General features: G+C 43.5%; 1 protein-coding gene across 1 annotated transcript in view; it reads left to right on the top strand.

Annotated features, from left to right (window-relative positions):
- Positions 1–25,035, top strand: part of CAD (carbamoyl-phosphate synthetase 2, aspartate transcarbamylase, and dihydroorotase) — a 448,399-nt gene that overhangs the window by 77,817 nt on the left and 345,547 nt on the right. The window contains exons 6-11 of the mRNA XM_030198598.1: positions 1,368–1,539; positions 12,225–12,410; positions 13,308–13,417; positions 16,394–16,539; positions 20,478–20,609; positions 22,774–23,007. Coding sequence (XP_030054458.1) covers positions 1,368–1,539; positions 12,225–12,410; positions 13,308–13,417; positions 16,394–16,539; positions 20,478–20,609; positions 22,774–23,007 — 980 coding nt within the window. The remainder of the gene's footprint in view (positions 1–1,367; positions 1,540–12,224; positions 12,411–13,307; positions 13,418–16,393; positions 16,540–20,477; positions 20,610–22,773; positions 23,008–25,035) is intronic.

The raw sequence follows: 25,035 nt of genomic DNA, 5'->3' as shown, positions 1-25,035 counted from the left end.
GATGATACAGCTAATGAGATTTGAGAGGCTGGAAATGAAACAGCAGCCCCCTGCCAGAGAGAGGAGCTTCTACCGTAGGTGGGGCCCATTTATGGACACATTAACACCTAAGGCACGAGGATACTTATTGAATATGTGAAGAACAGAAATAAAGGACAGGGTCCATAAAAGGAAGGACTTGTCGCTAAGGGAGGGGAGGGGTAGGGAAGAGGGAAGAGCAAAGGGAAGGAAGTATAGGTTGGAAGTTTATTGTTAATAGAAGAGAATGTAACAAATTTGAATATGACTGCACTAATAAGTATGTACTTCTATTCTGCAAAATAATAAAAAAGCATTTAAACATAGATTCAGAGTGGGGTACAAAATAAACATAGATTAAGAATAAAACATAGCAATTACTAGCATAAACAAAAACAATACAAACAGACTCGTCACTGTGATGTGTCCTTATATGCTCTTTTATCCGGAGCAGAAGAGAACCAGAGAGGAGTATAGCCAGGCAAACTGTATTGGATGGTTGGTTCTTGTCATGAAACGCCTAGCCACCCACCCGGGGCTACCCCACGGCCACTTAAGAGGCTCTATCCCCAGCACAGCTTAGGTCTGCCTGCACCTGCCGCTTGTTCTCTGCTGTAGCACCCACTGACTGGGTCCTAACCACTCTGGGTGAGTCTCCTGCTCTCAAATTATCCCCAGTGATTTCTAGGTTACTGGGGTCACACTCTAAGTGGTCCCACAGTTTCTCAAAAGCACTCACAGACCCAACATACAAACCACCAGGATTCTTAATCAGTCCAGACAAGCAGAGGCAATCAACTAAAAATGTTTATTGTCATGAAAAATTAGAACAATGAATAGAAAAGGTGTAATTGGCAAACAGATAACTGAAATAGTTCCTATCTGAACATTTGTTTACTATCTAAATAGTACCTGGGGAGTTTAGGACATATAGCTGCTCACAGGTTATCAAATATAACTGTTGACAGGGCCTCTGCAAAGAGATCTTTCTCTCTCTTCTCACTGACTAAGACTGGTGAAAAAAGCCAGTACATACTAGATGAATTGAGCTCCTGGGCCAATCAGAGCCCAGAACAAGTTTTTCAAAAGTATACTGCATCTTACTTCTGTAGTAGCTTTAAGCATAAACATGTATCACCTGCTGGCCAAACTAGAAAAATACACTTCAAGAAATAATATAGTTTACAGGCTTAAAACCCACTGTTTTGTCACAGTTCTTATCTGCCCTCATCCACTATGCTACTATATCTCTTTATCTATACATGCTTAGGCACAATCAGATTTAGGCATCTGGTGTGTTATTACTAGCAAAAATGGGTTTAGTATCTCAGCTTTCCTATCTCTTCTAGAGTTTGATGGTCTGTTTATCAGCAATGGTCCCGGGGATCCTGTCTTCTGCCAGGAAGCCATAGACAACATCCAGCAAGTGGTCACAAAAGAGGACCCGGTACCTGTATTTGGGATCTGTTTGGGCCACCAGCTCCTCTCATTGGTCATTGGGGCCAAGACCTACAAAATGAAGTAAGTATGAGCAGTTCCTCCTCCTCCTCCTCCAGTTTTCGCTGGACTTGGATAAAAGGAGGAGCACTAGAAGAATAAAATATGTAGTTTCCTCAGATTTTCAAGGTGATCAATTAACTGGTGCCAGTTTAAATGTATTCCTTGAAAAAGGGTGCCAGAGAGACTTGGCGTGGTACATTCTGGAACATCATTATTATCCTGAAATAATAGCTTTGCAGCTTGTTCTAGGAATCACTAAAGAATGGGTAAAAAGTAAATGTTTCCTGATAAATACCATACACAAGCCATAGACATAGATTACACCACAAATAGTGAGAGACGAAATAGCAATACTTGCCTGAAGTGGACTGGGGAAACAAAATCGGTGAAACACTGGTACCTGGAGGAAAAGGGAATAGAACAACACACAAAGAATCAATTCTTATGTTGAAAGTGGGTTTCAAGTTAAGAAAGAATAGGGTTAAATTCTAAACAGTTCTTGAAACTTTAAATGTTATACTTACCTGATGTATTGCAGGAGTCTTGAGATGTAAAATTTCTTTATACTGTATAATTAGAAAGAAGAAACAAAGAATGAAAAATAAGTTAAAGCAAAATTTTAGGATATTGCTGAACCAGGTTTTTATTAAAAAGATGTTATATTCATATATATATATATATATATATATATATATATATATATATATATATATATATATTGCATTCAAAATACATTACAAAAATTAAAAGAAAAGTTAGTATTCTGAGAAAAGCTTTGCATTCCAATTTTGGCTGTCAATAAAAATTTCATTGGTTTAACATCTTACCTCAGGTAATTTTATTTAAAGGAATATCTTCTACATTTAGTTTCTTTTCCTTCTTGCAGCTTAGAGTTGCAAGAATGAGGTTAATTTATATTGTGTTGCACCTTCCCGAATCAAAGTCTGAGGTATCTGCCATGACTACAACCAACAGGTATAGTAAGACTGTGCTCTTCAGGAACAGGGTAACAACATGAAGAGTCATAGCTGTTTCAGCCTTTTCTCATAGGGAAGTCGTCCCATCCCCTTTATCATTTTCGTCGCCCTTCTCTGTACCTTTTCTAATTCCACTATATCTTTTTTGAGATGTGGTGACCAGAATTGCACACAGTATTCAAGGTGCGGTCACACTGTGGAACGATACAAAGGCATTATAACATCTTTGTTTTTATTTTCCATTCCTTTCCTAATAATACCTAACATTCTGTTTGCTTTCTTTGCTGCCATAGCACACTGAGCAAAGGGTTTCAAAGTACCATCAACGATGACTCCTAATGCGGAACCTTGCATCACGTAGCTATAGTTCGGGTTCCTCTTTCCCACATTCTTCACTTTTTTACTTGCTCACATTAAAATTCTTCTGCCATTTGGATGCCCATTCTCCCAGTCTCGTAAGGTCGCCTTGCAGTTTTTCACAATCCTCTTGTGATTTAACAACTTTGAATAACTTTGTGTCATCGGCAAATTTAATTACCTCACAAGTTATTCCCATAACTAGATCATTTATAAATATGTTAAAAAGCAGAGGTCCCAACACAGACCCCCGTGGAACCCCACTATCTACCCTTCTCCATTGAGAATACTGATCATTTAACCCTACTCTCTATTTTCTATCCTTTAATCAATTTTTAATCCACAAAAGAACACTACCTTCTATTGTACTGGGTGCGATTTTTGTCTTTTCTATTCTCTGAACACAGAAAAAAGGTTAGGAATTAGAGAAAAAAATGGCATTTATTACTCACCAGCACATGATCAGATATCAGTAGCAAGTTGTGGAAAATAATAGCAAACTTACAAAATCTAACATCAGTAGCTTTGGTAATTATAAAAAGTCAGACTAATTATATAAAGAATAGCTGAAAAGAGAAAAAGGAGGAAGGAAAGTTTATTCCTCAATGGTTATACAAAAGGTCACAGAGCTGAGAGAAAGAATGTACACCCCCTCCCCCCTCGGGAAATAGGCTGTGGCAAGGATATGAAGCTCTCCTGCCAGCCAGGCTATTTCAGTATCTCTTGAAATGAGCAGTTACTTATATACCCTTCCCATCACAATGGACCACCTCCTATATCATCCAATCAGCAATCCTGCAAGTACATTGGAGACCTGTGATAGGGCCCTTAGGGTCCTTGCCACACCTGTGCTCAGTAAATTATATTTGTAACAAACAGTTGGGATGTCATGACAATGGGGATCTTGTCAGTTTGTGGTCAGCAAGAAATTCCTGTCTTGCCACCATCAGTGGAAGCTCACAGAAACACACAGAAATAATCAGACTCAAAAGAAAAGACCAGAAAATTCCAGAACACTATCCCATGACTTTCCAATTTCCTCTGGAGTCTTTCATGAGGTACTTTGTCAAAAGCCTTTTGAAAATCCAGATACACAGTATTGACTGGTTCACCTTTATCCACATGTTTGTTCCAGAGGCGTAGCCAGACTTCAATGGTAGGAAGTTCCAGAGCCAAGGTGAGGGGGCACATTTTAGCCCCCCGCCTGCCCGCCATTGCCGACACCTCCATCAACTTTGACCCCCCCCCCCCTGCAGATGACCCTCTCGATCCTGCTGTCTCAGTCGCGTACCACCTTTGCTGGCGGGGGACCCCAACCCCCACCAGCCGAAGTCTTCTTCCTTCGTTTGGTTTCTGACTGAGTCTGACGTCCTGTCTCCAGCTCACAGGTTGGCAGAGCCAGAGAATTTGGGGAAACGCTTAAGCAGCACCTTCTGGATGAAAGATAAAGCAGAGTTCCCCTCTGCTGTCTCTGGAATTCCATAAATTTGTAGATTTGACCGTCTATGCCGATTTTCAAGGTCTTCAACTTTGGTATTCAAAAGTCGCACTTGTTTTCTCGTTTCCGCCATGAGGTCCGCACACGTGTCTTGCGCAACTTCCACTTCATGAATTCGCCCTTCTGTCTGGTGTACCCACTCAGTAATCTCTCCCAAGTGTTTTTCCAGCCATTTCTGCAATCTCTAGTTTAGCAGTTCTGAATTCTTCCAACACCAGCGCGAGGGCATCATCTGGAGAGTGCTCAGTAGGTTTCAACTGCGGGGTTTCTCTGCTTGCAATACACTTCCGGCAGGAGATGCGCCACCAACATCCCCCAATTTTGCAGCCTTGTGCACATAGAGATCTTTGATCAATGGGGTGTTCTTCTCCTTAAAGGACCAGTGGTATTTTACCAGTGTATAGCGGGGCAGGCTAGCATACACTCCAACCTGCACCCAACCTCAGACCGTCAGCGGCACTTTTAAAAGGGAGCAGGGAGAAGGAATTGTGGAGCTCTGTTACCTGCATCTGCCCAGCATGGAGGCTACCATTCTCCCAGCAAGTTTGAGCTGCTAACACCCAGTCTCCTACAATGCTTTCTGTCTTATGAGAATAGTGAATGAGTTCAGGCAGTATGTTTCTCAGACTTAGAGAGAGCTGAATGGTGCAGGTAGAAAACAGAACAGTTGATGTGGATGTAATACCACTAGCAAGATTCTGTTGGAGGGAAGGGGAGTCAGAGGCCACACTTATAGATGGGGGGCTGCCACTAGCCCTAGGACCTTGCATTAAGGAAAACTGCTCTTATACATAAGACTTAAGATGTTCATATTCTCCTCCTGAGGAAAGGAAGGAAAGGGATTGTATGCTTAAAAAAACAACTAAAATGTCTATAAAGTCTCTAAACGTTACAAAAAATAGCACTTTTCATAGTAGAAGCTCAGTGGAATTTCAGTGTGAAACAGAAAAGAGGGATGCTCAGGGGAAGTACTATGGGGGTTGTAGGAACTTGGAATTGATTAGAATTATATGCAGCAAAAGTAGGGGTATGAAAATCAAGCATGCGTCAGACAGATATATAGAGGGTGATGTTGAGGACGTTTGTCCTTGACCAGAGATAAGTAAAGTCTGCAATAACACAGTATAGTACACATGGAGCTCTTCCTGTCAAGTAAATGGTTTTGTTGTGGTGCATGCAATTTTTTTTTAATTAATTTGACTGGATGGTTTTGTGAGGTAGTCTTGATTTTTAATGGCTCAAAATAATTTTGTGGGTGAGGGAGGGGTGTGCCATACTACCGGAATTCTTTGAATAATTCTTGGAGCTCCTGCATAGTTGTAAGTTTAATATTGGATTGTGGTGTATTATTCCATATGTGACCATATCTGGGAAAAGATAACTGAAGTCTCCAGAAAAAAAAAAAAGATTTTAATGAATTATTTTGGAGCAAACAGTTTGTAATACAACAGTCCAAACCTCATCCCTTTATGTGGAAGAATAAAAAAGTTACAGAACTTCAAATGTGTCATATTTTAAGACTGCTTATGGCTCCATGTCATGAAAAATTAGGGATTGAGCAACTAACAAATGCAGAGAATAGAATGAAAGATCAGTCACTGTCTGCATTTTAGGTCTGTTACTTCCAGTGCTTTTTTTGTGCCGGTACGCAACGGTACGGCGTACCGGCACCTTTTTTTTTTTTTGCTCACCCCGCCCCGTGAGTCCATGTCCCGCATGCAGTGCCAGCCCCCATTTCCGGCCGCTGCTGCTTCTCCTGTTGAGCAGCAGCGGCCGCTACACAAAGAAAAAGATTTTTAAAAAAAACTTCTAACCTGGCTGAAACGCGGCACCCCGGCACTGTAGACAGCCATTAGGCATTGGCTGTTGCCCCGCAGCCGTTCCTCCTCTTGCCTCTACGTCACTGCGCTCCTCCGGGGTCTTCCTCCAGGGGCAGTGACGTAGAGGCAAGAGGAGGAGCGGCTGCGGGGCAACAGCCAATGCCTAATGGGTGCCGCGTTTCAGCCAGGTTTGAAGTTTTTTTTTTTTTAATCTTCTTTTTCTTTGTGTAGCGGCCGCTGCTGCTCAACAGGAGAAGCAGCAGCGGCTGGAAATAGGGGCTGGTGCGTCGCGACTTCGCGCCGTTCGCGCCAAACTTGGCAGGGAGAGGGAATCCAACAGAGGGAAGGATTGGGGAGAGAGAGAAAGAGGGAAACCAACAAAGGGAAGGATTGGGGAGAGAGAGAAAGAGGGAAAACAACAGAGGGAAGGATTGGGGAGAGAGGGAAAGAGGGAAAACAACAGAGAGAAGGATTGGGGAGAGAGAGAGGGAAAACAACAGAGGGAAGGATTGGGGAGAGAGGGAAAGAGGGAAAACAACAGAGGGAAGGATTGGGGAAAGAGGGAAAACAACAGAGGGAAGGATTGGGGAAAGAGGGAAAACAACAGAGGGAAGGATTGGGGAGAGAGGGAAAGAGGGAAAACAGAGGGAAGGATTGGGGAGAGAGGGAAAGAGGGAAAACAACAGAGGGAAGGATTGGGGAGAGGGAAAGAGGGAAAACAGGGAAGGATTGGGGAGAGAGAGGGGAAAACAGATGGAAGGATGGGGAGAGAGAGAAAGAGGGAAACCAACAGAGGGAAGGATTGGGGAGAGGGAAAGAGGGAAAACAACAGAGGGAAGGATTGGGGAGAGAGGGGAAAACAGATGGAAGGATGGGGGGAGAGAGGGGAAAACAGATGGAAGGATGGGGGGAGAGAGGGAAAAACAGATGGAAGGATTGGGGAGAGGGGAAAAACAGATGGAAGGATGGGGAGAGAGAGAAAGAGGGAAACCAACAGAGGGAAGGATTGGGGAGAGAGAGAAAGAGGGAAACCAACAGAGGGAAGGATTGGGGAGAGAGAGAAAAAGGGAAACCAACAGAGGGAGGGATTGGGGAGAGAGAGAAAGAGGGAAACCAACAGAGGGAAGGATTGGGGAGAGAGAGAAAAAGGGAAACCAACAGAGGGGAGGGATTGGGGAGAGAGAGAAAGAGGGAAACCAACAGAGAGAAGGATTGGGGAGAGAGAGAAAAAGGGAAACCAACAGAGGGGAGGGATTGGGGAGAGAGAGAAAGAGGGAAACCAACAGAGGGAAGGATTGGGGAGAGAGAGAAAGAGGGAAAACAGAGGGAAGGATTGGGGAGAGAGAGAAAGAGGGAAAACAACAGAGGGAAGGATTGGGGAGAGAGAGAAAGAGGGAAGGATTGGGGAGAGAGAGAAAGAGGGAAACCAACAGAGGGAAGGATTGGGGAGAGAGAGAAAGAGGGAAAACAACAGAGGGAAGGATTGGGGAGAGAGAGAAAGAGGGAAAACAACAGAGGGAGGGATTGGGGAGAGAGAGAGGGAAACAGAGGGAAGGATTGGGGAGAGAGAGGGAAAAACACAGATGGATTGGGGAGAGAGGGAAAAACAGATGGAAGGATGGGGAAAGAGAGAGGGAAAATAGATGGAAGGATGGGGAGAGAGAGGGGGAAAACAGATGGAAGGATGGGGAGAGAGAGGGAAAACGGAAGGATAGGGAGAGAAAGAGGGAAGACGCTGGATGGAAGAATGCAGAAAGAAATAGGGGAGACACTGGAAGGATGGGGAGAGAAAGCAGAGCTGCTGGATGGAAAAGGGGAATAGAGACAGACTGGAGAATAAGAGGAAGGGGCATGGGGAGAACAAGGGTGAGGAAAAGATGAAAAGCCACAGGTAGATGAAGGAAATTAAAGAATGGATAGTAAGAATGAACTAAATCTGGACAGAGAGAGAGCCTGAAAAATATTGAAGAAAGCAAAGAAAAAGGAGACAAAAATGACAAATGGCACAGAAGAGTTAAGCGAAAACAAAGGAAAGCAGAATCACAGACTGGGACCAATATGGAAAGAAAAACAGTCACCAGACAACAAAGGTAGAAAAAAATCATTTTATTTTCATTTTAGTGTTTGTAATATGTCCAATTTGAGAATTTACATTGGCTGTCTTATTTTGAACTGGGTATACTGGAGCTGTAAGAGCTTACAGAGATTATTTATAATGAAAAAAAATCACGTTATTTTTTTCTCCTATAGTACTATAATATTTTCAATGATGTCTGTTTATATGCGCCATGGCTGGTATAGGGGGTGTGGTTAATGTGGGTGTGGCTATCATAGGGGTGGAGCCATATGTGGTGACCCCGCCCATAATGAGTACCGGCACCTTTTTTTCTACAAAAAAAGCACTGGTTACTTCAGTCAGATTTTCCTAGAGACTGTTCATGTGGCAGTTCATGTTTCCAAATTTTGGGGCAGGGGGTTTCATTTTTAGTATTATGCTAATTTTAGGTTATAGGTTAGGTGGTAAGTTTACATCTGTTGTAATTTGTTTAATATTTTGATACTGCCTATTTTGTATACTGCTTTGATGCATCATTGGCATGGTTTAGCAGGCTACAAACTATTCAACTAAATTTAAATTAGTATTCTGAAGCAACCAGGGAGATATGATATGGCAAGAGGTCCCTATCTCGTGTTACAGTAACATAGTAACATAGTAGATGATGGCAGAGAAAGACTTGTACGGTCCATCCAGTCTGCCCAACAAGATAAACTCATATGTGCTACTTTATGTGTATCCCTGACCTTGATTTGTATCTGCCATTTTCAGGACATAGACTGTAGAAGTCTGCCCAGCACTAGCCCTGCCTCCCACCACAGGTGCTGCCACCAAATCTCCGCTAAGCTTCTGAGGATCCATTCCTTCTGAACAGAATTCCTTTGTTTATCCCACACATTTTTGAATTCTGTTACCGTTTTCATCTCCACCACCTCCCGCAGGAGGGCATTCCAAGTATCCACCACTCTCTCCGTGAAAATACTTCCTGACATTTTTCTTGAGTCTGCCCCCCCTTCAACCTCATTTCATGTCCTCTATTTCTACCGCCTTCCCAGTAGATATTTTGGTGGTGGTGTGGTCTTTCCAACATAACTGCCTAATAATCCCATCGTTCAGATAACACAGTAAATAATGGCAGATAAAAACCCCCATTCTCCATCCAGTCTGTCCAACAAGGTGACCAGTGCTGTGCCCACCACTTTGTGTTTGCCCAGCCACTTATGCTTAAATATTTGTTGTCAAGTCACCACCATGCCAACCATATAGGCAGCCAAACATGATGAGGAGTCTTGGTTACAGCCATATTTCTATAGTGTCCTGCCGGACTAGCACAAATGGATTATGCACGTCAACCAACGGATGGAGGCTGAGAACCACTGACTTCTGTGTAACCTGTAAGTGGGCTGTGCAGTCTCCCTAGAATCAGTCTGTTCTCAGTCTCCAGCAGATGGTAGATGTAAGTCTGTGCAATCCTGAGAGTTGGTCCTTGGGAGTTTTAGCCTCCTGAGGGTTGGTTTATTCAATGATTCCCCCAAAATAAAATGAAATAATTAAATAAAAATTAATTAAATAAAAGCACATGGTAAAAGGCTGATTGGTGGTGGGTGTTCCCTCTCAGGTCTCTTTTAGCATTTCTTTCTGCTGGACTGAGACAGTGGCCTGCAGGGGTCTCCTTTGCCTCTTGGGTGTCAAACCTGGGTGGCTGGGTTCATCCCCTCACCTCCCCTCTAGGGTTTTTGGTGCCTCGGCTGACCTGTTCTGTCTGGGACACCTTCATTCGCAACTTGTGACAGTGATCTACAGCACAAATTCCTGAAGTGTCACCTGTCTTTTGCCATTTATGGGACACAGACGGTTGAAGTCTGTCCAGCATTGGCCTTAATTTCACCTTAAAACAAAATTTGCTTTAATTTTGTCAGTAACAAAATTTTCAGTGTAGTAAGGCATTCATTATGGAATACTCTTCCCCTCCATCTTCACTTGGAAAGATCATTTGAAAACTTCAAAACTGGACTAAAAATCTTCTTTTTTCAGTCTGTCGCCTTCCTATGGGGTTTTTGAGGATCCCAGCTATCTAATTTCATTCTGTAGAACTATTGTTCTTTCCTGTCTTTTTCTGACTGTAGTTCCTTTCTTTCTTATTGGCATAGTTGATTGTAAACCACCTGAAAGGTTTCTCAAGGGCAGTGTATCAAATAAGGAATAAACTTGGAAGAACAAACTCTTCCCTATGCCTAAAAAGGAAATGTAAAGTCCAGTCATGATCCATGTCTAAAACCAGAGAGAAAAATCAATGTTCCAGGAATAACCCACCCTGCTCTAGAACACTTAGGAAATGCCGTTAAATCAAGCCTGTTTGGAAGAAATTGAGGAGAGATTTTGTAAGTCTCCAGTTACAGATTTTTGCTTTGGAAGATGTAAATAAAAGGATCTAGAAATAGGTGGAGAAGATTCATTTGCTATTTAAAATAGCAACATGATTGCCATGATATTCTTATGCACCTTAGCTCTATCTATATTCTGAAATTCTTATTCCATTAATGTGATTGTTGTTGTAACATATTGTAAGCCACATTGAGCCTGCAAATAGGTGGGAAAATGTGGGATATAAATGTAGCAAGTAAATAAATAAATAATTACCAATTAGTCTGCTGAAAATTCAATCAAATGCAGATTTTCCCACATGATAGTATTTTTTAGAAGTTCACTGGTTTAGTAGTATTATCTTTAACTAGCAAGTTTCACATTCATCTTCACAAGAGATTAACAACTATTTATAATTGGAAGGCTCTGTATCGTGAGTCTCTGTTCTTCAAAATTTCACAGAAAGAAAGAGAATGTAACTGCCTATTTAGGGACTTACCAAGGCCTCGGTCACAAGCAAGCTGTATGGATTCCAGCGAGAATGCCACTGTTCTCTCCAGTTAGAAGGATGCTTGCTTATAAGTTATCAGCTTCTTTCCTTGTAAAGCCCACTTAGAGGTTGGCCAAGTCTAGGGAGTCTGAGAGCAGACAAAGCAGAGACCAGTATACTTACTGCAGCATTTTCTACTCTGAGCAGTACTTCCTGATGTGTCTCTGGGCTGATGATGGTATTGGGCTGCAATTCTGCCCTCATAGTCCAATTTGGGCAGCCCTCAGCCAGGTCTCTGGGGTTCTTTGATTCTCTGGGCTAAGCAGTGATTCCAAATCGAGGTGGTTCTCTTTCCCATTCTGCTGCTACTGCTGATGTCTTCCTACTGCAGTGAGGTTTCACTGAGGAAAGCAATCAAGCTTGCTGTGGAAGAGAAGGTAGATTCTTCAGGGAACACACAAGTTTTCTTTATTTTCACTACACTAGAGGAAAATCAGCAGTAGTAGCAAAGGTATAAAAAGCCAAATTTCAGCCTAATGTGCTGTCCCTATCATTCCATGGCTGGTTTTTCATTTAGGGTATGGTTATTTGGTCCCATCAAAGTTTTGTTTTGTGATGGATATGTCCAATCAACTAATAATATATCCTAGGGTTTTTGTTGTCCTCATTAAACTGGTGTAGCAAACAAAAAGCACAAAGGGCTTTCAAGATAGAACCAGACAAATGTGCTTTATTAAAAGACCTGACACAGGCTATGTTTCAGCAACACTGCGCCTGCATCAGGGTTCAAATCTCATAGTAGCACATTAAGAATGCATGAGAACCGGTAAGTAAAGAAAAGCCTATGTCCTCTCGAGCAGAGCTATATTCCAAAATTTTGGGCAAACAGCTTTAATGCACTATCTTATGCATTCTTTATGTGCTATTATGAGACTGACCCCTGGCGCAGTGTCGCCGAAACACAGCCCGTGTCGAGTCCTTTAATAAAGCACATTTGTTAGGTCCTGTCTTGGAAGCCCTTTGTGCTTTTTGTTTGCTGCTTTGTTTTGTATACTTTGACCTTCTCCATCATTATAACGGGTGACCAGAGTCACTTGATTCAAAATTTTGCTGATCTCTGCATATTTGCCTTTTTTCTCTTCAGGTATGGTAATCGTGGCCACAACCAGCCATGTATCCATGCTGTTACTAAGCGCTGCTTCATCACGTCCCAGAATCATGGTTATGCCGTCAGCCCCGAGACACTGCCTAAGGGCTGGTCTGTCCTCTTCACCAATGCCAATGATCATTCCAATGAGGGTATAGTTCATGAAGAGATGCCTTTCTTCAGGTAAGGGGAGGTGTAAAGGAAGAGGGTTGTGGTTTCCTGGCTTGTCTGATGGTATCCCTTACATTGAGCTGTCCTGTTTATGTTGAAGAATCTAATTAATGACTGATTAATGTGCCTCCTGGACCTTGAATTTGGTCACCCTGGCTGTGACAGGCTTGTGGGGTTGGTTACCTCTCTCAGATTGCTGCAAACTGTGTGTATGTGTTTGGGTAATATTTTTTTTTCTAAGTTAATTTCAAAGATTAGGATTATTTAAAAATAAAAAAATTATATATACTCTCTCTGTCTCTCATTTTTGTTAGTAATTCTAATATATATGGAATCTTCTGTTAAGTTGGAAAGTATATAAGTGTAGTGCATATTTCTTTTCAGTGCTATAACTTTTGTGGTTGAGCTGAGTCCAGAGTTGTAGTTTGCACATTTATTTCAGGTTTAGTTTTTGGTGATGGGAGACGGGCAAGTGAAAAGTCAGATTGTGTATTTACTTTGGACTGATCTGCTGCAGATTTCCCACAGTCCCACTGTAACAGCAGCTTGGTGTGTTTCTCAGGCTTGCTGGAAAGAACATGTGAATGTTTTGAGATAGTTGAAGGGGTATGGTTTGTAGTTTGGGAACCACTGCTGTCTTGTTCTGTAGGGGGAAAGTTCTACAACAGAAGCTTTTCTTCTGTCTGTATGGTGAACAAGTTGATGCTACAGGGTAGAGCATAGGGCTTAAGTGTTGCATCAGGAGACCATGGATAGCTGTGTTGTGGGGAATGGTCACACTGGCCTTGTGATTGCAGGAAGGCAGTGTTGTGTTCTTGTCCTTTGTTTAAGGGGTGTACTGCAGTGACACACTGGGTTGGATTGGTTTTGCACTGTGCAGTCTCTGAAGTGTTTTGTTTTTCTCTCCAGTGTTCAGTTCCATCCTGAGCACAGAGCTGGCCCAATGGATCTTGTGGGCCTCTTCGATATCTTCATAGAGATGGTGAAGGACAAGAAGAATAGGATCCATGGGAAAACAGGTTAGAGTTTCCTGCACAACTCAGGTTGTTGAGTCTGGGGACTGCTTTGGTTGCGTTTCTGTGCAGGTGCTAAGATGTATGGATGAGGTGCTATTGGGAATGATACAGTTGTGGCAGCAGAAGCTGTCCTTTCTTGAATTGAAGATGCACTAATGTTTGGGAAGGCCTGTCTTCCTTGCATGTAGCAATTTCCTCCTTAACAAGGGTTGTGAGAATGTTTAGCTCTGTGGTGATTAAAAAATAAGGCTGCACTGTTGACCATGCAATCCTTAGTTAAAAATTGGACCAAGAGAGCAATGAGAACCAGAAATTGAATACTGCTGTGATAAAAGACAAGACTATTACAAACAGATGTTTTGAGAATTGGAAAAAATGCGATGAGGTATCTGAACTTACGATTTTTAAATGTTTTCTCCAGTGAGCTCCTACGAAGCTATCTGGAGGATATCTTGATGATACCAAAGGATGCACAGTGGAGGAGTAGCCTAGTGGTTAGTGTAGTGGACTTTGACCCTGAGGAACTGAGTTCGATTCCCACTGTTGCTCCTTGTGACTCTGGTCAAGTCACTTAACCTTCCATTGTCCCTGGTACAAAATAAGTACCTGAATATATGTAAACCGCTTTGAATGTAGTTTCAAAAACCTCAGAAAGGCGGTATATCAAGTCCCATTTCCCTTTCCCCTTTCCCTTTCCCAATATCTAAATCGTATTACATTTCTTCTAAAGTTAAGACATCTAAAGGTCAGAAACAACCCTCGGATGCACCCCCAATCCCAGAATTGAAAGAAATATCCCAGGACAATTTGGACTTAACTGCATTTCTTGAAAAATCAGATTCAGAAGTGGTGTCTTGTGAGACTCTATTGATAACTTTTGTTTTTCCACAAGACAGGGAGCATGTATTAAAATCCTATCACAGACAAAATCAGTTTCTGGGTCAGAAAGTTTGGATTTTTCTGGATTTAACAAAAGTAACACAGGAAAAAATTTCTGTCAATGAGGCACCAAGTAGTTTCACTTGGTGCAACGTTTATGCTGCGTTTTCCTTGTAAATGTAATGTGTTATTTGCCTCTAAAATAATATACTTTCTTTGACCCAGATCAATTACAGGTATTTCTGTCAACTAAGAAAGTAAAGCCTCCTGATCCTAGTGCAGTCCCTGAATGAGCTTATATTTGGATGTAGTAAATCCTCAATTTTATTTTGTTAAATTGCCTTTATAACCTGGCTTCAAGGTTTTGTTTCCTTTGGATTCTCCCCTATATTGTGGACTATAAGCACTAATTTATTTCCTCATTATAGAGATAGGTCTCTCTTGCCTTTAAGCTTACTGAATGTGTGTTTCTGTAACAAGATGATTTGTTGAATGATTGCATAGGCGCCCCTTATAAGAGGCTTGGGGAGGCTAAGCCTCCCCAGCCCAACTGTGACCTTCTTCGCCTGCTGCCCCCACCCCGCGACAAGCTGCAGGCTTCCCCGCTCCCCAGGTCATCCATCCCGTCTGCCCTCAGCTCCCCCCAGCCCTCGTTTGCTTCCTGCCACTGCCCTACCTTTAAATATTTCATTTTTCTTCCAGTCACGGCGCCATTATTAAAAGCAGAAGCAGGCTCGGCTCCAGCCTTCCCTCGCATGGCTCCGCCCTCTTCTGACGTATTTCCTGTTTGCGCGAAGGCAGAGCCATTGCAAGGGAAGGCTGGAGCCGAGCCTGCTTCTGCTTTTAATAATGGTGCCGCGACTGGAAGAAAAATGCAATATTTAAAGGTAGGGCAGCGGCAGGAAGCAAACGAGGGCTAGGGGGAGCTGAGGGCTGACGGGATGGACGAGCGGGGAATCGGGAATTGGGGGGGGGGGGGGCTGGAAGTTAACATTGCTGGATGGAGGGGAGGGCAGGGGGGAGAGGAGGGTTGCTGGACATGGGTGGATGGAGGGAAGGGCAGGGGAGAGGAGAGTTGCTGGCTGGACAAGGGTGGATGGAGGGGAGGGGAGAGGAGGGTTGCTGGACATGGGTGGATAGAGGGGAGGGCAGTGTTTGGAATATGTCCACTTTGAGAATTAGGTGCTCAACATTAAAAGTTTAAATTTATTTACTTATTTATGGCATTTTATCCCACATTAAACATGAATTAGGGTGTTTTGTGGCTCTACATGAGAATTGTGATATTATGATCCCTTGTTTCATATTGTTGACGGTCTGCATTTTCCGTGTGGATGGTATATTGGTGTATTAGGTTCTGCCCAGTGTAATATTTATGGTACAGTAAGGTTCTGAGTGTGTTTTTGCACAAAGTTGTGCATAGTGTTTTGCAGTTGAGCGATTGTGGTTAGTATATGCTTTGAGCAACCACTTTATTCTTTGACATATGATACATATCTAATATCTAAATTTAATAAAAGGTATTGTGACTTTTATTTTTTTTTCTGTGTTATCAGACAATTATGGATTTAAGCCCCACCCCTAACCCCGCCCCCTTTAGCCTCCCCAAACAGTTGGGCCACCGACCGCCTATGAATGATTGTAATCAATAACTTTATTAAAAAAAAAAAAAGATGCACTGATAAAATACTGAGTACTGAAGAAACCTATCCCAAGATGCTTTATAAAATTTTAAAGAGCAACAGATGTATCAGCAAGAAAACTTATTACCTCAAAATTAGAGGACCATCCTTTTGAAAGAGCATCAAATTCCTCAAACTTCTGCTTTTGCCTTCCTTGTCCAGCACAACATTCCCTCCTCCTCCTCCATCCTAGCTCAGGCAGTCATTCTGGGAGGTCTGTTCTTAGCTTGTGCTAGCAGGGGCCGCCCTTACAAACTGAATCCTTTCTCCCCCTTGGGACCCAGGTGAATCACTTCTGCAATGTGCATAAACCCCAGTGGATATCAAATTTGATTGCAGATCTCATATGTCACAGCATACTTTGTGTGTGTTCAGTTATTGTCTGTTTTGACCCTGCTTATAAAATATGTGTCTGCAGTTAAGGAACGGTTGACGGAACAGCTGACATACAGAGATGTACCCAAAGAAGATTTAGTAGCATCTCGTCCATGCAAGGTCCTGATCCTGGGCTCAGGAGGTCTCTCCATAGGACAGGCTGGGGAATTTGACTACTCTGGCTCTCAGGTGAGATTAAAAAAATGATGCTCCTTTAAAGTTCTGGCATTCTGTTTATTTGCTCCAGTTCAGTATCTCTGTTAGGACTTCTGCAGAAAGCTTTCTCATGTCTGGGGTGGTGTGATTGAGTCATTTCTCGTATGCTTTTCCTTTCATTAGCCTATAAGCCACCTAGATGTCTTGTCTGATGAGTGGGGTAGTAAATTATAAATAAACTTGAAACGAGTTGTGTCGTAGTGGCTTCTCGGTTAAGGGATAAGTAACTCAGTTGATCTACAGGTAAGTCCTCATTACTTCCCCCTCTTTCCCCCCCCCCCCTCCACCCTTTTTGATGACATCTGTTCATTGGGTGAGCTACTCTTATTTATGCCGTTCTAATTTGCAACTAGCTGCAGTTTTAGTTAAGAGATTGTAAAAATTATTAGAAGTGTGGGCAGTTATACTGCTGGTTGTCAGGGTAAAAATAGCTGGATTCTTGAGAAAATAAAACAATTCTGTCCCTTTGTTTCTCAGGTCTGGGTTGATTTTTCTCTATTTGGACTGGATTTGCCTGTGATACAGGAATTTAAAGACTAGATCAGTACAGATAGTATGTGAGCACATTTTTGTATATTTTTATACTCCCTCCATTCTCATCCCTCTCCCGCCCACCTCTGGGCTTGTTCTCCTTATATAGAAAACCCAAGAGACAACCATAAGCCATTGTTAAGATGGACTTGGGGAAAATCCACTGCCTATTTCTAGGATATGCAGCATAAAATGTATTGTACTGTTTTGGGATCTTGCCAGGTACTTGTAACCTGGATTGGCCACTGTTAGAAACAGTATGCTGGACTTGATGGACATTTCAGTCTGCCCCAGTATAGCAACACTTAGGTTCTTAAGAGCTGCAGGAAAAGTAACTCAGAAATAATTGAGTTGTAGTTAGAAAATAGCCCATGCAAGCAATCCTTCATTGTAGTTCATTACTTGGAAAAGTTGTCCATAGGAGCCTTTTGAACAGGGGATTTTCCTTAAAGCTACAGAGAATTTTTATGAAACTTAATGATGGCAAGTATTCTACAGTCTTCCACACCTTGCTATATCACTTTCTTCCTCGTCTTCTTAGTCAATGTGTGCACAAGATGTTTGTGGTGGCTTTTTTTTTTTTTTTTTTAACTTTGCGTAGTTTTCTGGTTATTAAGGCTCAGTGTCATCATATGCTGCTCTGTGATAGAAAAGAAAAATGTCCATTTTTGGTTAAAATGTTTTCCTGATTGTATGAAATAGTGCACACCTGACAAAACCGATAAAACTTTTTTTTTAGTTGAACTACATTGATAAGACTCCTTCAAAAATCTATTTTACATAAAATAAGCCTAAAGCATGCAGAGGAGATATTTTATATGAAATATTAATGTTTTCATTCCCCTGGCCTGCTAATGTTTCCAGACTTGTATGTCCATCCTGATGCAAAAAATGAAAAATAATTTAAGTCGGGCTGCAAACCCCTGAGCTTCTTGCTCCAAACAAATCTATATAAATAAATCCCACCTCGAACATTCTGAAGCTCACTGCAAGGCAGTGAAGCACAGAACTCCTGTAGTCTTCTTAGGCTAGGCTATCAGGACCACTCACCCTAACTCATAGACCCGCCCTCAGCCACGCCCCAAGCCACGCCTCATCTGGACATAAAACGCTACCTCAACGTTCTGAAGACAACCTGCTCAAGTCATCCCTTAACAGTTCGTAAGTTCATGGTGGTGAAGCCTTCCAAATCACTGTGTCTATGCCCTGCCCTCGCGTCAAACGTCATGACGTCGAGGGCGGAACACAGTGAAGGGACTGCAACCCCCTCCAACGAACCAGGCAGGGGGCGTGTGTTTCCCTACTCCTCCCCCTGCCTAGGAATCGCTACACAACCTCCATTGCTCCAAGTAAAAAATAAGTACCAGCCTGCCATAAGTGGGACACTGCGGGGTACAAGTGTAACAAAAATTTAAAAAAAAAACCTTCCATAATGAGGGGGGGGGGGGCCTGCCTGCCTGCGAGAAACCTCTAACTGCTCCCCCCCTTCACCTGATCAACCCCCGCGCGACGCAACATCACGAAGCCCCGTCCCCTACTGAGGCCACAAACTCCGTCACTTCCGTCAGTCATATTCCAGATATCCTGATTTCCACACTGTAGCTCTGCTCTGCCCTCGCATCAAAACGCGATGACGTGGAGGGCGGGGCAGGAAAACCGCCACCCACACAGAGCTACAACAACGGAAACAGCGGCGCACGAACCAGGCAAAATCGCGACGAGCCACACAGGTCCACGGTTTGTGTCGCTCCTGCCCCTCACCAGAAATGAGCCACCCGCCGCCAGAACCACGTCGCTCCCCCTCCCCCCAAGGAACAACAGCGGCGCGGATGCCGGTCCTGCCCCCTCCCCCCGCCACAGACGACACTCACAAACAACATGACCCTGCTGCTGTAAAAAACAAACACATCTTCCCCCTGAAACGGAGACATCCAAAAGGTGAGAGGTAGGTACGGAGGGAGGCAGGCGAGCAGGCAGCCAGCCTCAACTTCTGAGGGAGCCAGCCAGCCAGCCAGCCTCAGTGTGGTGCAAGGGAAAAAGGGAGGGAGCCAGATGCATCATGGTGGCAGTGGCAGCAGGGAGGGAGCCAGATTGAACAACACAATGCAACGGATGACCCTGAAAGGCGGAGGGAGTGGGACTCACCACCCTGAAGCAGGGAAGGGGGGAGGGGAGGAAAGGGTGGGGGGAATGATGGGGGGGGGGGAGGGAACACAAGGGGAAAAAGGAAGGAGGGTGAACCCTGCCACACACTCTTATTCTCACACACACACACAGACTCACGCTATGTCAAACAACCACACACACTACCGCATTCACTCTCTCTCTCTCACACAGTCACTCACACACACTCTCTCCCAAACATACACACTACCATGAAACCCTTGCTAGCGCCCGTTTCATTGCTCTCAGAAACAGGCCTTTGTTTACTAGTAATATATATTTCTTCTTCACCTCAAGTTTGTTTTCAACGTGGAAAGACGACCTCTGATCTCCCCTTTCTTGCTTTCACTGTCTCTTCCCTCCTCCCTCCCTCCCTTTTTTGTCTCCTTTCACCTTGGCATTACCCATCTTCTCTTAATTCTATCTCTCTTCTTTATAGCCTTTTTCATGGCAACTCAGTCTTTCTTGAATTCCGTCTTTTCTGTGAGCCATTGCTGCATTTATTGCCCACATCCGCTTCTTCATGTTTGGCAGTTACTCAACACTTCATGGGTAGTCTGGATGGCCTCGCTACCTGCCTCAGTGACCCTAGGAATATGGTGCTCATTTTTTTTGCTCCCCCCCCCCCCCCCCACACACACACACTACTGCCCTCACCTCGGCTCCCCATGAGAAGATTTTTACATCCCTTGAGCTCTCCTTATCCACTCGGTTCTCACTTATCCCTTATATCATCCCAAAATTCATTCTACGCTTTTCCACCTTGAAGATAGCTGGTCACGGTTTATCCAGTTGGTCATTTAGGTTCAGGAACTAAAATGAACATTTAAATTGGAAGAATATTTTGGGACACGGAATGCTATGGAGAAACTTGATGAATACTACGTGGGAGGGGGGTTGGGGGGGGGGGTAAAATGTTTGGAGAGAGGAAGAAATGGAGCTTCCATGTGAAATTTTCCAGTTCCTGCTCCAACTAGTAACTTTAACCTTTTATTTAAAACATTAACTGTGCAAGGCCATGATCTCCCAATTTAAAAGAAGGCTACTGACCCAGGGCAGACCTCTGTACTAGATGGTGGTTAATTAAGTATTGAGGATATGGGTCATGCTGTCAAGATGTGATCTGTTGAGCACTGAAGACTAATCTAGTTCATTCTGTTCATGCTAGAGAAATGATTCAGCAGGCTTTTAAATCACATCATTTTTTACTGTCTCAGGCCATTAAAGCTCTGAAGGAAGAGAGTATCCAGACTGTGCTGATCAACCCCAATATAGCCACAGTGCAGACTTCAAAAGGCCTGGCTGACAAGGTGTACTTCCTGCCCATCACAGCAGACTATGTGACGCAGGTGAGTCTCAATCTCCTATAAAAATTCATGTTAACAGCCAAATACCCAGAGAGCTAGCTTTTGGTATGTGTAAATGTATGTATTTAAACATTTGTTTTATTTATTAACCCAATCAGGTGAGGCGTGGCTCTGTCAGGTGAGATTTATGCCTGTAGCAGATTTTTGAATAGAGGTCTTTGTGCACATGATGAACAAAATGAAGGTTTTGTTTCTCTGGAAAACCTGAGCATATGTGGCGTTAGCTGCTGCATGTTTTCTGAAGAAGACAAGATTGTCTCACACCATTTAAAACTAAGCATGGTATACAATTTGAATTGCTTGAGTTTATATGCATTTTTGAAAATCTCAAAAATTAAAATTTAAAGAAAAAAAGTAAGCATGGAGAATGTTAGAGCATTTCTTTGTGTCAAACCTTTGTAGTGAGTTGGGAGTTCTCTCCCTCCTTGGGAGATAGGCCAGCAGTTTTTGCAATGTTGGTATTCTTTTAACCTATGGTAGTTAAAAAAAAAAAATATATATATATATGTGGTGTCACAAAACGCCTAGCCCATCCGCCTGGGGTTACCCCTTGTCAGAGGGTCTATCCCCAGCACAGCTCAGGTCCGCCTGCACCTACTGCTTGTGCTCTACACTAGCACCCTCCTCCCACTGACTGGGTTCCAGGTTATGGGGCCACACTCCCAGTGGGTCCCATGGTTCCCAGAAAGCACTCAGACCCAACACACAAAACACCAGGATTCTTTATCAGTCTAGGCAGGCAGAGTCAACAAACTGAAAATGTTTATTGTCAGAACTTGGAACAGTGGACAAAAAAAATGTGAAATCAGCAAACAATAAGTTTTATAATTGATCCATATTTCAGTTACCTATCTAAACATTTGTTTACTTTCTAAACAGTACCTGGGGAGATCAGGAAATATAAGTGTTCACAGAGTCTCAGCAAAGCAATATGTCTTCTCCCTGGCTAAAACTGGAGCAAAAGCCAGTACAATCCAAATGAAAATGAGCTCCTGGACCAATCAGAGCCCAGACAAGTTTTAAAAGTATACTGCAGATTCTCCGAGGACAAGCAGGCTGCTTGTTCTCACTGATGGGTGAGGTCCACGGCAGCCCCTCCAATCGGAAACTTCACTAGCAAAGGCCTTTGCTAGTCCTCGCGCGCGCATGCGTGGCCGTCTTCCCGCCCGAACCGGCTCGTGTTCGTCAGTCTTCTTTTGTCCGCGCTCGGTACGGTCGTGTTTGCGCCGTTCGCGCCCCTTAAGTTGACCCTCGCACGTCTTTTGACTTTTCGCTTTAAAAAACAAAAAAAAACAAAAAGGGATTTCGGAGAAGGGCCTTTCGATCTTTTTCCCCTTCCCGTATTTCCAGTTTTTGGCCCCATTAAGTTTTCTTTCGTTTTCAGGGTAGGCCCTTTTGAGGCCTCGGGTCGAGTTTTTTCTCCCCCTCATAAACAAGCACCACCTGCTGGCCAAACAAAGAAATACACTTCAAGGAATAATTAATTCAAGTTTCGTGCTTAAAACACACTTGTTTTGTTACAATATAGATATAACAATTTCCATAGTACATCCAATTGAATTAAAGATAAGATTCAATAAAGAAAATAATAATTTGAGATTTTCTTTGCCATTTACAAAATTAACTCTATATAGTCCACAATTGAGAGGAGGGCAAGATCCAAACCCCCTAGGAAAGAGGGATTAAAGAAAAGATGTGTAAAGAAAATAGCAAGGTGAATGTCAATAACACTTATGGCCCAGATTAAGAAGGTATCTCTCTTCTATCAGTAGTAGATCCCTTCCCGTCTAAGAAAAACTGCAACTAAGCAACATCATAGAATACACAAATATAATTATGAAAATGAATAGCACATTTACAAGGATATCTTAATTGGAACTACTTGGCTCCAATATCAGTAACACACAAAAGCTCAGGAATTGCCTATGTCTGGATTGAGTGGACTAACCCCAGTTGTTTGTATGCATAAGTGACATATACAGAGAGGGAGGCTTTCACTGTCTGCTAACTGCTGCAGGTAGAGTGAGAACTTCTATTGTAGATGAGTGAAAAAAAAATTGATTAGCTCATTCCCACTTTGCTCAAGATCTCCCTCTTCCTTCCTGAAATAAAATAATCTCCAGCCTTTTCTTTCTTTTCTGTTCAGGTAATAAAGAATGAGCGTCCAGACGGGATCCTGCTAACATTTGGAGGTCAGACAGCATTGAACTGTGGGGTGGAGCTGACTAAGCGGGGTGTCCTGGAGCAGTACAATGTGCGGGTGCTAGGTACTCCCGTGGCTTCCATTGAGATGACAGAGGACCGTAAGGTGTTTGTGGAGAAGATGGAAGAAATTGGCGAACATGTGGCCCCCAGTGAGGCAGCCTTCTCTGTGGAGCAGGTAAAAAGAACCCCAATGTTATGTTTTCAACATTGTGGTCAGTTTGCTTGTGATTTGTGGTTCCAGGCACATGCTGTAGGTGGTTAGCTTGCAAGGTGGGGTTAGCTGGAAGAATTTTGTGGGGTTTGAAGGTGGTGGCATCTATCAGTTTTTGTAGTGCTGTTCTATTATTGTGCCACTTTGTGCTTATTGTTTTAGTCTAGTGACTCACAAACCAAGGAGGCTATTTCTTATCAGTTCACATTCGCTGACCATTTGAGGTTACCACTTGGGCTATGAGAAGAGCTGCATTTTTATGTGCCTTTGTGCTGGCAGAATGCAACTCCCAGATCTGAGCTAGAACGAGGAAGCTAGTCAGAACTTAAGTGAGCACAACTCGTATCTCTCTTCTGCTTTTCTGCTTTTTTTTCTGCACATTGAGCAGATACTCAGAATTCTAGCCCCCCACCCTCCAACACACTTTTTTTTTCCCACCTTGCTTTAGTTGTGGAGAGTTGGGGGAGGTTTGCATGGAGCTGTGGTACTCCATAGGTCCTTCCTCATAAAGACACACAGAACCTATGGAGGAAACAATGCGACGGCGTTGGCTTATATCAAAAAGCAAGGTAGGACCCACCGCCATCCGAAGGCGGTGGAAGTGGCCTCCATCACAAGTTGGAGAAAAATCTTTTCTGCTTGTCGGCAGATCACATCACTGAGTCCTTGAATATAAAGGCAGACTTTCTCAGCAGGCACTCCTTGGACCAGGGAGAACGGGAACTATCCATCCAGTGTTTTCAGTTGATAGTGAACCAATTGGGTTCTCCACTTCTGGACTTGATGGCAATGAAAAGGAATGCCAAAGTGCCCAAGTTCTTTAGTCGTTAGAAAGAAACGGGCAGGGAGGAAGTGATGTCACCGATTAAGATGGTGGTCTGAGACGAGAGCTCCTGCTCCCCAGAACTTAATTGTGTGGCGATATCCTCAATGCGCTTCAGTTTTGCGAAGCCAACTATTCTTTGAAATCTCTAAAGTGTTCCTGCAACTCCGGGCTCATGAGCAAAGCCGCGAATCTTTCCCGATTTGCCTACAGCAGTTCTGCGACGACACAGCCCATGGCAGAGCCAGAGCACATGGCGGGTGATTCAGCGAGCGCGATAGCAGGGCCTGCCTCACAAGACCTATTCGCTTCACAGCATGATCGGGGGGATTCGGAGGAGGTTAACTACACGGAGCTTCGAGACTGGATCAAGGAGATGCGGTCAGATCTTAAAGCGGTTCGTTCTGACCTTGTGACTATGAGTACAGATCTCCGTAGCGAAATCCGGGATCTGGGAAATCACCTAGAGGAAGTAATGGGCCGCGTGGAGGAACATGAGGAGGCGATCGGAGGCCTCACTAGCCAGGTTGGAGAGGTGCAGGTGGAGATTCAGCAGATTACTGACAAGCTCGAGGATCTCGAAAATCATAGCAGGAGGTGTAACCTCCGATTTAGAGGCTTACCTGAAACTCCATTATATGCCGATTTGTGAAGATGTGATCCAACGGGTGGTGAGTGCCTTATTATCAGAAACTGGCTCGCCTGTTGAGCCTCAAGATGTGCATTTAGTGTGGTCTCACAGAGCATTGGGTGGGGCACGCAACAATTTGCCCAAGGACATAATTGCCTGCTTCCGAGATTTTAAGTTACGCGAACAGGTGATGCAGGCAAGCCGCAAGCTTGATAATTTTAAATGGGACTCTTACTCAGTGTCTGTCTTTAAAGATTTAGAGGCAATCACCCTGAAGAGACGGGCGGACTTAAAACTGGTCACGGCAAGGCTGCGTGAGATAGGTATTAAATATCGATGGCGCCACCCTTTTGCCCTGGCGTTTTATAAAGATGGTCGTCAACATCAAATCAAATTGGTGGAGGAAGCCCGTCTCATCTTACCTACAGAAGAGAAGGGTGCAACCCTCGCGCAGTCTAGCAAGTCACGTTCTGCTTCACTACCAGCTATTCCGAAATGGCAGCGGGTGACCAAAGGCAAGAAAAGATTGGAACGTCAA

This window comes from Microcaecilia unicolor, chromosome 3, assembly GCF_901765095.1.
Source record: "Microcaecilia unicolor chromosome 3, aMicUni1.1, whole genome shotgun sequence".
Lineage (NCBI taxonomy): Eukaryota > Metazoa > Chordata > Amphibia > Gymnophiona > Siphonopidae > Microcaecilia > Microcaecilia unicolor.
This window is presented reverse-complemented; position numbering and strand designations above follow the sequence as displayed.